This window comes from Primulina tabacum, chromosome 7, assembly GCF_025594145.1.
Source record: "Primulina tabacum isolate GXHZ01 chromosome 7, ASM2559414v2, whole genome shotgun sequence".
In the NCBI taxonomy this organism is placed as follows: Eukaryota; Viridiplantae; Streptophyta; class Magnoliopsida; order Lamiales; family Gesneriaceae; genus Primulina; species Primulina tabacum.
This window is the reverse complement of record NC_134556.1, coordinates 38,636,910-38,648,338: the sequence shown is the minus strand read 5'-3', so window position 1 is coordinate 38,648,338 and position 11,429 is coordinate 38,636,910. Positions and strand designations below refer to the sequence as shown.

At 35.5% G+C, this 11,429-nt stretch overlaps 2 protein-coding genes across 10 annotated transcripts; one reads left to right on the top strand and one right to left on the bottom strand.

Moving 5' to 3' along the window:
* Positions 1–1,103: 1,103 nt before the first annotated feature.
* LOC142551836 (pentatricopeptide repeat-containing protein At3g49170, chloroplastic-like) lies at positions 1,104–3,850 on the bottom strand. The gene is given in 2 exon segments (XM_075661272.1): positions 1,104–2,971; positions 2,974–3,850. Coding segments are annotated over 2 exon segments (2,568 nt in total). The 5' UTR covers positions 3,809–3,850; the 3' UTR covers positions 1,104–1,238.
* A 4,097-nt stretch (positions 3,851–7,947) lies between these two features.
* LOC142551834 (E3 ubiquitin-protein ligase RZFP34-like) lies at positions 7,948–11,378 on the top strand. 9 transcript variants are annotated; one of them, XM_075661266.1, is made up of 14 exons: positions 8,016–8,085; positions 8,331–8,425; positions 8,569–8,685; positions 8,871–8,958; positions 9,056–9,115; positions 9,604–9,636; positions 9,740–9,817; positions 9,898–9,941; positions 10,042–10,082; positions 10,169–10,251; positions 10,339–10,430; positions 10,507–10,576; positions 10,670–10,711; positions 11,023–11,378. In XM_075661266.1, the coding sequence occupies exons 3-14, from the start codon at positions 8,600–8,602 to the stop codon at positions 11,173–11,175; spliced, it is 870 nt and encodes a 289-aa protein (XP_075517381.1). In that variant the 5' UTR covers positions 8,016–8,085; positions 8,331–8,425; positions 8,569–8,599; the 3' UTR covers positions 11,176–11,378. The 9 variants fall into 9 exon arrangements, with proteins under 9 accessions (XP_075517378.1, XP_075517386.1, XP_075517381.1 ...); XM_075661265.1 differs by having other exon boundaries at positions 8,532–8,685; XM_075661268.1 differs by lacking the exon at positions 8,016–8,085 and adding an exon at positions 8,128–8,207.
* The last annotated feature ends 51 nt before the right edge of the window (positions 11,379–11,429 follow it).

Sequence of the window (11,429 nt, the reverse complement as noted above, 5' to 3'; positions counted from 1 at the left end):
TTGGAAATTAAGTTTCTCAAGTTGGTAAAATTTATGAATTACGACCCATAAATCTCGCCGGTCCAATAATTAAATAGGGATTTTATTTTTTTCTGGGGATAATTAACATCTTAATTAAATTTCAACCAATTATTAGAGTTGTCATGATACGACGTTGTCCTAAATTTCTGAATCATATCGATGATATATACATGTCACAATAATCGATTTATTTTATTCTTAAAAGACAAAAATTAGATAATTGATCTAGCCATGTTTATTCTTTTCTATTTTCTTGTTTCCAGTGATTTGTGGAATTTAAGATAATGGGGTTCACCATAAATCACAAATAAAATTTAATTAACCACATAGACAAGTTAGGTATCATTAACGTGTTTCTTGTGAATTGGGAAATTGTGGTTTTTCAACAGATTGACGAGTAGCTAAATAGTATAAAAACAGATAAATACATCGGGTGTAGCATAAATTAAGTTTTACTAATATTACGGAGGGATCGAAGTAAAGATAATCTACTTGAATTATTCCATGCGTCATTTAATTATTTTAGTGGTTCTTAAAACGTGATTTAATCGGAAAATTTTTTTTTTTTGATTAGATTTAATTTATGTGTAAAGTACAGTTAAACTGTAGAAATATTTCATGGTTGGCTTCGAAACTTGGAATTTTGCTATAATATGATATAATCGTTTTGTTATTCAAAATTTTCGAGCCATCGTGACTGAATGGTGACATTACGGGCTTTGTGAAAGAAAATTCATAGTTATTTTTTTAATGTTAGAAACACTTCCTTAATTTTATGATATCTACTTCCTACCTCTAAATCTCGTCATGGATGCAAAATTTTTTACATGTTTTTATTTTATTTTTATGATAAGTAAACTCACAAATGTTATCTTTCGATGCACGTTAGGTAAATACTCGAACTAACGCTACAAACTACGCTAGTCAGATAAACTGTACTGCGCAAATTTTGTTGTACGAGCTCATCCGAAAAAATGTTGATACCCAGAATAGAACCCATGACCAAAGGTTAGTTTATGCTGTTTTAGGCCATGTTTTAGGCTTGAAACGTTAGTTTATGCTTGTTAATTCGGTACAATATATCAACAAATCTTTAAGTTTTCACTTTCCATGCCCCTTGATAAATGATGCATGTTTTTTAACCTAATTACATTGAAAAGAAAACAGAAACATCATTTTGTGATCATTAATGTAAGAAAATAAAATCTTGTAAGCATTCACCAATAATCATTACAGGAACATTTCCCATCCTTGATATGGTGAAATCTGTTGTAGTCTCTCACTACTATCTCCCTCCTTGTTGCCATGGAAATATACTTCATAGCTGTATGGCAATCTCCACAAACCCGGAGATTCTTAAAAATTCGAATTGGCATCAGTTTAGTAGTGCTAATGAGGCCAAATGCTAGAGCAATTTTCTCACTGTGTTGAGACAAAATTTGCTCCTTAAGTTCCTCTTCAACCTCATGAGGTACAAAACTGGTGTCTGCGACATAACCCATCTCCCTAATCCTTTGTCCCAACCGATCCAATTCTTCATATATTTGCTTAGCTTGGGGATGCTTGGTATCCCCCACATAAAATTTATGCACTTTTCTAGCTATTTCGATCCAACTACACCCCGCCTCCTTGACTAAATTCTGTACTTTCATACTTTTTCTAATTTTTGCCACGTTTTCCCATTTACCACTTGATGCGTACAAGTTAGATAGTAGGACTAATGCTGCTGGGTCGTTTGGTTCTTGTTCAAGAATCTCCTTGGCTGCAAGCTTGCCAAGTTCTGTGTTACCATGAACACGACAGGCACCCAGCAATGTGCGCCAGACAAGAGCATCAGCCCTAAATGGCATTGATTCGATTAACTGCACTGCTTTATCTAAAAATCCCATTCTTCCTAATGCATCAACCATACATGCATAGTGTTCCATTCTCGGTTTTATCCCTACTTCTTTGTACATTGAGTGAAAATGTCTCCACGCATCTTCTATTAACCCTGCGCGGCTACACGCAGAGAGAACGGCTACATACGTGATCTCATTAGGTTTCACCCCAAAATCAAGCATTTTCTTGAATAATTCCAGAGCCCTGTTGGCAAAACCATGCTTTGCGAAGCCTGTGATTATCGACGTCCAAGATACCACATTTGGATCTCCCATTTCATCAAAAACCTGAAACGCTGCTTCAATGTTGCCACAACTGGCATACATAGAGACCAAAGAATTACAAACATGTTGATTGTATGCAAAACCAGATTTCAGCAATCGAGCATGCATTTGCTCCCCTTTCCCCACTGCTCCAATACTTGCAGCCCCACTAAAGAGACTAGAAAACGTAAAAGCATCGCCACCTGTACCAGATATTTTAGTTTGGTTATAAAGTTCAAAAGCCTCGTTAGATTCCAAATTCTGTGCATACCCATCAATCATAGCGTTATATGAAACCAAATTCTTTTCAAATAATAATTCAAATGCTTTTCGTGCATCGTCCATTCTATCATTCTTGGCGTACATGCTGATGACAGAGTTACCAACACAATTGTCCGATGAAAGACCAAACTTTACCAGATGATCATGTATCTGTTCACCCAAATTTGGATCCAAAAGATTTCCGCAAGCCTTTAGAAGAGCAGCAAAAGTGAAGTGATTTGGTTTAACTTTGCCTTCTGTCAACATTTGACGATATAATTTTATGGCCTCCATGCAACATTCTCCACTTCGCACATACCCAGTGATAACTGCAGTCCAAGACATGACATTATGTTCCGGCATTCTATCAAAAGCCTTTCGCGAATTGCCCATTGAATTATAGACCGCACACTTCGCATACATATCCACCAAACTGCACCCCACACAGACATCCAACCAAAGGCCATTCTTGACAAGCCAGGAATGCAACTGCTGCCCGAAAAATAACCACCCCAATTCGCTACAAGCCGATAACGCGCTACTAATGTGAAGCGGTCTGGGATATCCCCTCCCAAAACCATATCCAAAAGCATCTCGATGGCATCTTTAGGAGAACCCATCTGTGCAGTTCTCGTAATCATCAAAGTCCAGGATACAGAGTTCTTTTCATGCATTTCATCGAACACATTCTTAGCTAACCCCAAATCACCAAATCCCTTGGCGAACAAATCAATTAACGCGCAACCAACACACACATCAGACTCAAAATATCCCGTCTTCAATAAAAACGAAAAAATCACCAATCCCATCCATGCGTACTGCCTATTCGAACACGCCTGCAATGCTGCAGAGAAGCAAAACTGATTCGGGTACTCTCCAAATTGCACCATTTCGACGAACTTCTGAACCGCTTCAAAATTTGAACCGCTGTGCGCATAACAAGATATCATCGCGCTCCATGAAACCAAGTCCCTCAGGTCACCCATGGACTCAAATATCTCCTCCGCCGTTTTCTGATCACCGCATTTAGAGTAAAGACTGAGGAGGGAGTTGAGGACAAATGAGTCAAGTTCGAGCCCCGATTCCAGTATTCTGGAGTGAACGAGTTGACCCAAACGGAAGTTCCGAGTCCGGATGCATGACTTGAGGAGAACGGAGTATGTGGTAAGGTCAGGGGCGAGATTAGCTCGAGACATGAGATCAAGGGTCGAGATTGCTTCTTCGACATGACCAACCTCTGCTTGGCGAATCAACCGATCCTTGTAAGTCTCGAAAGTTAATATTTCGAGAGGTCGCACACCGGCAACTTTTTTGCGGGAGGGAAGCTGGGGTAATTGGGGTGAGAGCGAGACAGTGGAGGAGACAGAAAGGTTTATCAACATCTTCGCTCCAATAATGTCCACTCTGATTTACATTTATAAAACAAAAAACACAAATATTTGTGTGAGATGGATCGTGTTTTGAGTTACTCATGATAATATTATTTTTTTATGTCAGGAATATTATTTTTTATTGTGAATATCGATAGAGTTGAACCAAATCACAGATAAAAATCCGTGAGACTGTCTCACCAGAAGTATATTCCACAAAAATTATTCTCTTTGTTTTTGTTCAGGAAACCCGGAACAAAAACCCAACCCGGCTGACGACGACGACGACGACGAAGGTGATGATATTTCCTCATACGGGGAATCGGATGATAACTAGGTCTCAACTTGGACAGTACCAGTTGCTCCTGGAGAACTTAATTTTTCATTCGATGTTTCGTTAGATGAAATTTCGAGTTTTGATTCATCAGTTTGTGCCAAAGGTTTAATCTTTCTTGTCGGATAGAGGAAGAGGGCTTCCCTGAATTCCCCATTTTCCGCAAAAATGGCCTCAAGTTTTGGCGTATGGCCTCAAGTTTTGGATCAACAAAGGAATGGAGAGGTTCGATAGTGTTTTCAAAATCGGACCGATTGGTTCGAAGCCAATTTATTATGAGTCCGATCCATCCGAACAGTTTTAAAAATCATTTGATTTGATCACATTGATTAAAATCGGCTAGAATCGGTTTGATCGGTTTACACATTTTAAAATTTTATTTAAAAAACGCTTTTTTATTATTTTAAAACAAATTATTTTTTATATATAGAATTTTAAATTTTATTTTTTTAAAACATGATTATTTTATTTGAATTTTATCACAAATTTTTTTTAATGATATTACTTTTTATTTAAATTTATTTATTTTTAATATATAATTTATATTTGATTATACGTCGTTTAGATTTTTAACTTAAATAAATATTTTTTTTATTATTTATATATACACATTTAACATATTGATAATTTAAAATATATTATTTATTATATTATATTATTATTTTACATAATATAAAGTAAACTGGTTCAATAATCAGTATAGTCATGAAAATATTAGTTTGAACCATCGTAAATTTTTGGTACAATCATGTTTGAATAGGGGGAAATTTACCCTTGCAAAGTCCCCTCTCAGCTTATACGCCGCAAGCTGAGGCCGTCTCTGTGTCGAAGCCAAAGTCTGGTTCTTTTTCCGGGAGTCTAAACAGTCTCACCGTATTTTGTGATACAGATCTTTTATTTGAGTCATCCATGAAAAAATATTATTTTTTATGTTAAGAGTATTAATTTTTATTGTGAATATCGGTATGGTTGACTCGTCTCACATATATAAATTCGCGAGATCATTTCACAAAAGACCTACTCAATCTCAGCCACCCACTTCCGCTAAAAAACTGAGGGTGTATTCCCTCAAATTAGTAAAAAATTAAGTTTTCCCTGATTTTGGATCGATCTCGTCAAAAACCAGTGAGAAATTATTTTATCCTGTACTTAATGGTGTTAATCAACCATGAGATGAGCCTACTGTGTTCAATAAGGCTCGACCAACTTACCCCATCTCACGTGCTGCAAATCCAGGCCCAGTTTCAGCAGATCCAGCAACATGAAATTCAAAGGAGTCTCAATTTTCAAGACATCCGCAACACCTGTCCAATGAAGCAGCCTTTGTTAAACTATTAAATAATAATCACAAGCAGCTTTATTAGCAAATTCTCAGCTCATTTCCACAGAATAGTTTACTTCCTACTTGAGAAATAGACTCAAACAACACACAAAGCCCATCTGCAATCTGCTAGCGAGAGGAAAAATGTTTTCGATTTCTCCTCTGCTGGTTTTCGTTTCCTCGCCATCACATGGAGTCCAACGCATCATTGAACCAACTCCAACCATCAAATACGTTAATAATCATCTTTAAACTAAAAAAAAACTAAAATCGATGGCAAGCTAAATTTCCGAGATGATTTCCATTTTTTAAATATACTACTTAAAAATTCTTGAAATCATGTGCACTTGATCACTACTACTAGAAGAACGACGATGACGATAAAAACAATGAAATCAATTATAGAATCACTCAGATTTTGGTACGTGGATGAAAGAAAACCAAGAAACGGGAGTAGATGGATAAAAAAAACCTCTAAGCGAACGAAAGCAACAGTGTAGTGATCTGAAATAAAAGCTGGAAATCAGGGGAACAAGTCTTATCTTATGTGCCATTTTGAAAAGTTTCTTTTTTCTTTTTGGTTCAAAACAATTGTCTTGAATGGACAAAAATACGAAAACATGAGGGAGCTTTCCTCCAAGCCAGCTGTGGATGAAGCTGATACGGATATATACCTTGTGGTCCTTATCCCCTCCACACTCGGTCTTTTAGATTCTTCGAGCAAACTCCACGGCTTACATGTAAAATATATATCCATATTTCTTTAATTCACCATACATCTAAGCACATTCAACGCAGAGATATCCATAACTGTATCAAAGTTGAGCATATATATAAAATCGAAAATTTGGTATCAACCATTAATTAAATTATCACATCGAAACTATTAAAAAACGACGTGCATACAATTAATGAAAATCGGCACATTTTATTAATAATAAAAAAACGAAAAACAATATACGCAGAAGGTCGAGTGTGAGGGGGGTTATGTAAAACAAAATCTTTAGCATAAAATGATGGATTCGAAATCATGTATTCTTACAAGAGAGGAATAGTAGTGGGATGTTCCTTTCAAAATAATTAGGTTTGCACTAATCAGACAGGGTGGTCTAGGATGCGTCACATAAGATGGCAAAAACGTACGGTACCCGATTCCAAATCTCCCCATTTTATCCAAGAGACGCCACCTTGCTCCTAAATATCCCAGCATCTTTCACGTATATTCAATTAAAATTAATGTTTCATTCATTATAGCTCTTGTGTATTTTAAAGACAAAAATTTATGTGAAACGATCTCACGAATCGTATTTTGTGAGACGGATCTCTTATTTGGGTCATCCATGAAAAATATTACTTTTTATGCTAAATATTGATAGGGTTGACCCGTCTCACAGATAAATATTTTTGATACCGTCTCATAAGAGACCTACTTTATATACAGTAAAATAAAATTATTATTATCTCTCCCGCTGGAGTAAAATTTCAACAACTATAATATTTTCCAATAATTTATAATAATATAAATCAAACTAACTAAGAAAATTGATTAAAACCCAGCATTAACGCAATCAATGTTGTCCAGGTTTTATCTCACTTTTCCTTGCTTTCTAACTATGCTTCTACCGTTGCATCAATCCAAATACATCATCATAAACACGATCAATGTACTGCTGCTATGTTTAATAAGCTCATACTCTTTTGTAATTAACAACATGGGTTCAAATTAACGAAATATGTTGTTTACCCTAAAAAAGAAAAAGAAACAAAGAACTTGAGACATGGAAATAAATGAAATAAACAATTAAACAAAGATTTCCTAGTTCCAAATCAAGTTCGGATTACTCATTTGAAATGCTCAAAACATATTAAGGGCAAATTATGAGTTATCACCTCAACAAACAACAAAGTAGGAGGAGTTCTTATTTTATTAGTCATCTCCTTGGCTAAAACATGAACAATTTGATTCGTTGATCGATTCCAGAAACAAAAATACAAGTTGTAATTTCCTAGTTGAGCTCAATAACTCTTAAATAAAAAAATAATTTATTTAGAATAGATTTTTTATGTAACGATCTCACGAATCTTTATCTGTGAGACGGGTCAACCCTACCGATACTTACAATATAAAGTAATACTCCTAGCATAAAAAATAATACTTTTTCATGAATGATCCAAATAAAAAATTCGTCTCATAAAATATGATCCGTGAGACCGTCTCATGTAAATTTTTGTTATTTATTTAACGTATGATATTTGATAATAAGCTCTAAATTCTAAAAAAAATCCATATAAGAAATGTAGCAACTAATAAATAATAATAAAAAAAAGCAATCAAATCACATCAGGCTACGAAGTTTCGATCGTAAAAATCAGGTGTCTACTCAAATACACGTGGATGGTGGGAAAAGATGGAACAACGTAAATGTTTTTTCTTTGAAATTCAAAAAAGGTAATAAAAACAACATTTTTTAAAAATATATAAATAAATTTAAAGGACCACAGAGATTGTCACGCGCTTCATCTTCCCTCAGTATAAATATGACCACCCGAACAGTGGAGTTCTGTCATCATAGGTGAAACATCCCAACTGTAATAAATAAAGTATTGCGTTTAATCTAAGGGTTCTTGTGTTTGGTACGCATTTCCTTCACCAATCATTCTGAATTATTTAATTTTGTTGTTGCGTTCGTAAGAATATAATGAATAACCTGGCAATTGCTGGCGTGTTGCCTAGTGACTCTAAAGCGTTGCGGAATGTGAGAAAATTCGTACTTATTAATGGCTAGTCGGGATTTTAAACGTAGAAATTAACGAAAAAGATGGAGGGAAATTGGGGGCCCCTCTTGATAATATTTTTATAGTCTTGCAATTATTGTCAGACTCCTAAAGATCGTTTCTTTGTTGCTGTCTCGTTGGAGGGTTCTTGTGTTTCCCTTCAGGATTTTAGCAAATCTTTATCGGTATTCCATTAAGGGTCTGATCTGTGAACCTTCTTCTTCTTTTTTTTCCAATTTTTTTCTCATTTTTTCCTTCTTTATTGCAGATAAGTTCTTTTCTTGTTTTGGTTGCTTTGTGCGCAGGCTGGTGATTTTATTCAACTCATTTGCGAATTTTCAGGACATATTCTGTGAGCAGGCCAGGATTCAGAATGGACTGTGGTTTGAAGAATCAGATGATTTCTCATTCTTCTGCAAATGGTGAATACATGACGGAGATGGGTTTTGTTGAATATGGGTAGGTTTCTCCATCTTTTTCCATGGTCATGCATTAAAAAGTTTCTAAATTTATGTGTATTTTAAAATATTTTAACCTTTTATCTTGGATTTTTTAATAATGTTTGCTCAGTGATATACATTTTCGAAAGATGAATTTGTGTATAGAGGATAATTTATTTGGGGAAATATTTGATTTAATTTCAGGTGCTCTCATTACCGGAGGAAGTGTAAGATTGTAGCACCGTGTTGTAATGAGATATTTGATTGCAGGCACTGCCACAATGACGCAAAGGTTCATTTTCTGGTTACAAATCTTTTTTATTAATGATGAACTTAATTACTATTGTTTTTTTAAATAGAGCTTAAAATTTTATATTCTCGATAAACAGAATTCGATATACGTCGATCCACTCGAACGCCATGATATCCCGCGGCATGAGATAGAGAGGGTTAGTTTTTGTTTTCCTTTTTCTTGTTTTCATAAGTAATGTGTTCTTGGATGTGTTTTGAATATCATGGGGCATTAAGAGCATGTATATTGAATATACGAGGTATTGAAATGTTGTTGTGTTTTGGTCATCTAAAGTAGAAGGAAGAATTTAAGAAAAGAAATTTTATTCATATCTGTCAATTTTTCAGCTGGATTACATATCCAAAACTGATTCGATACGTGAATAAGCATATGGCAATCGTCACCGAATCACAAGAATGCTGCAGCTTGTTGCGCACGAGCCACGGATACTCATTTTAGTTTGTTTTCCCTATATGCTTTTTTTGTAGCTGAGCGACATGGTTATTTTCTTTGTCTGATTCTTGATTTAATTGAGATCGCTCTCAATTTTGTAGTGTTTTGATATCCATGCACACGGATAAATATGCTCGAATTGTATGTATATTTGTAATGTGATTAACTTGACTTGATAAATTTGTGTATCAGGTTGTCTGTTCTCTATGCCGCACAGAACAAGAAGTAAGTCTCAGGCCCTAAACTCATCGGGCTACTTTTCTTGTCATACTGCTTAAGCCTACTTGGATCAGTCGGCTGAATAATTGATTTTTTTGTTTCCTTTTAGGTTCAAAAAACGTGCATTAATTGTGGGGTCAATATGGGGAATTACTATTGCCGAAAATGTAAATTCTTTGACGATGATGTAAGTAAGCTTCTCTGGTCTTGTTTTTTAAAATATTTGTTGTTAGTTACTCATTTTAACCACACTACCTATTTTTTAAGGTTTCCAAGAAACAATTTCACTGTGATAAATGCGGAATTTGCAGGTGAAAATATTATCCTCCTTGTGCATTTTATCGTTTCCTTGCAACTTTATTTCATTGTGTAATATTTCCTTTTCGTTTGCACTCATTTTGATTAAAACAGAACTGGCGGTGAAGAAAACTTCTTCCATTGCGACAAATGTGGTAAGTTTTCTTAATTTTTATGGATTTACTCACTGAATCTCTGGACATAATATAGACTAGTTGAAAGCATGTTCTCTCTTTTTCAGAATGTTGCTATGCAAACTCATTGAGAGATTCACATGTTTGTGTAGAGAGAGCAATGCATCACAATTGCCCCGTGTGCTTCGAGGTAAATACTTGCAAATGCCTATGTACTGAAAAAAGTATATTTCTAACAGACCCGTTTTTTATTAACCTCCAATATTTACAACTGCAGTATCTTTTTGACACGACGAGAGACGTCACTGTGTCGCCATGTGGTCACACCATACATCTTGACTGCATCAAGGAAATGGAACGCCATTTCCAGTAAGATTTTAATTGTACTTTTTGGCCCCCTCCCATTTTTCGGTGCTATTATGCTAATAATAGAATACTTGTGCAGGTATTCTTGCCCCGTTTGCTCGAAGTCTTATTGTGATATGACCCGTGTTTGGGAAAAACTTGATCAAGAGGTATATACAGGAATGATACAGTTAATTTATGTTTTACATTAGTCATTTAACCACTGTACTTTGATCATCTCTCGCGTGCGCCTCAATTTTCAGGTTGCTGCTACTCCTATGCCTGAAATGTATCATAACAAAATGGTGAGAAGCATCTTTAACTGTTGTTCTATGACTTATATTGTGCGGGGAACGTAGTGATTACTCGAGCAAGGCTACCACTATATGATCACCTGCCTGCTGTTGTTTTGGAAAATATAACTGGTTATTGCAATGAAAAACAAGTCTTTCAACTGTACAACAGGCAATGTGGCCTGTGGGTACATTTCAATCACTACGCCGCATAGGTAAAAGCTAGCATAGACGACTACAAATTCAAACGCCCCTCAGTACCCCTTGTTCTCCCCTAGTTTTAGAAGGATATAAACTCAAATGAATAATTCTTGATGATTCAGGTTTGGATCCTTTGCAACGACTGTGGAGAAACATCTGAAGTGAACTATCACATTCTGGCGAACAAATGCTTGAATTGCAACTCGTATAATACTAGGCAGACCAGAGGAAGCCATGCTTCTTGCTCATCAAGCATAGCAGAGATTGTTAGATGACAGACAAATTTGGTGGCACGAATATATGTAGTCCAAGGAAAATGGAGACGATGGGCTGATGTGAATTATCGATTTGTTTCTTTGTTACTTTGTTGGTCATTAATTTATAACTTTTATCTCAGTATACTGAACTTTCCAACGGAGAACACGTTTGCTGTACTACTTTTGTACTTTTATATGAAATGAGGATCTATCTTAAGTCATTTCAAGACTTGAGGTGTGTTAAAAACTTACACAAAACACACGTATGTGCT

Coding starts and splice junctions, on each gene's coding strand:
- LOC142551834 (XM_075661262.1), top strand. Junction 9,637..9,739: donor TATGCCGCACAGAACAAGAA/GTAAGTCTCAGG, acceptor GTTTCCTTTTAG/GTTCAAAAAACGTGCATTAA. Junction 10,577..10,669: donor GGGAAAAACTTGATCAAGAG/GTATATACAGGA, acceptor CTCAATTTTCAG/GTTGCTGCTACTCCTATGCC.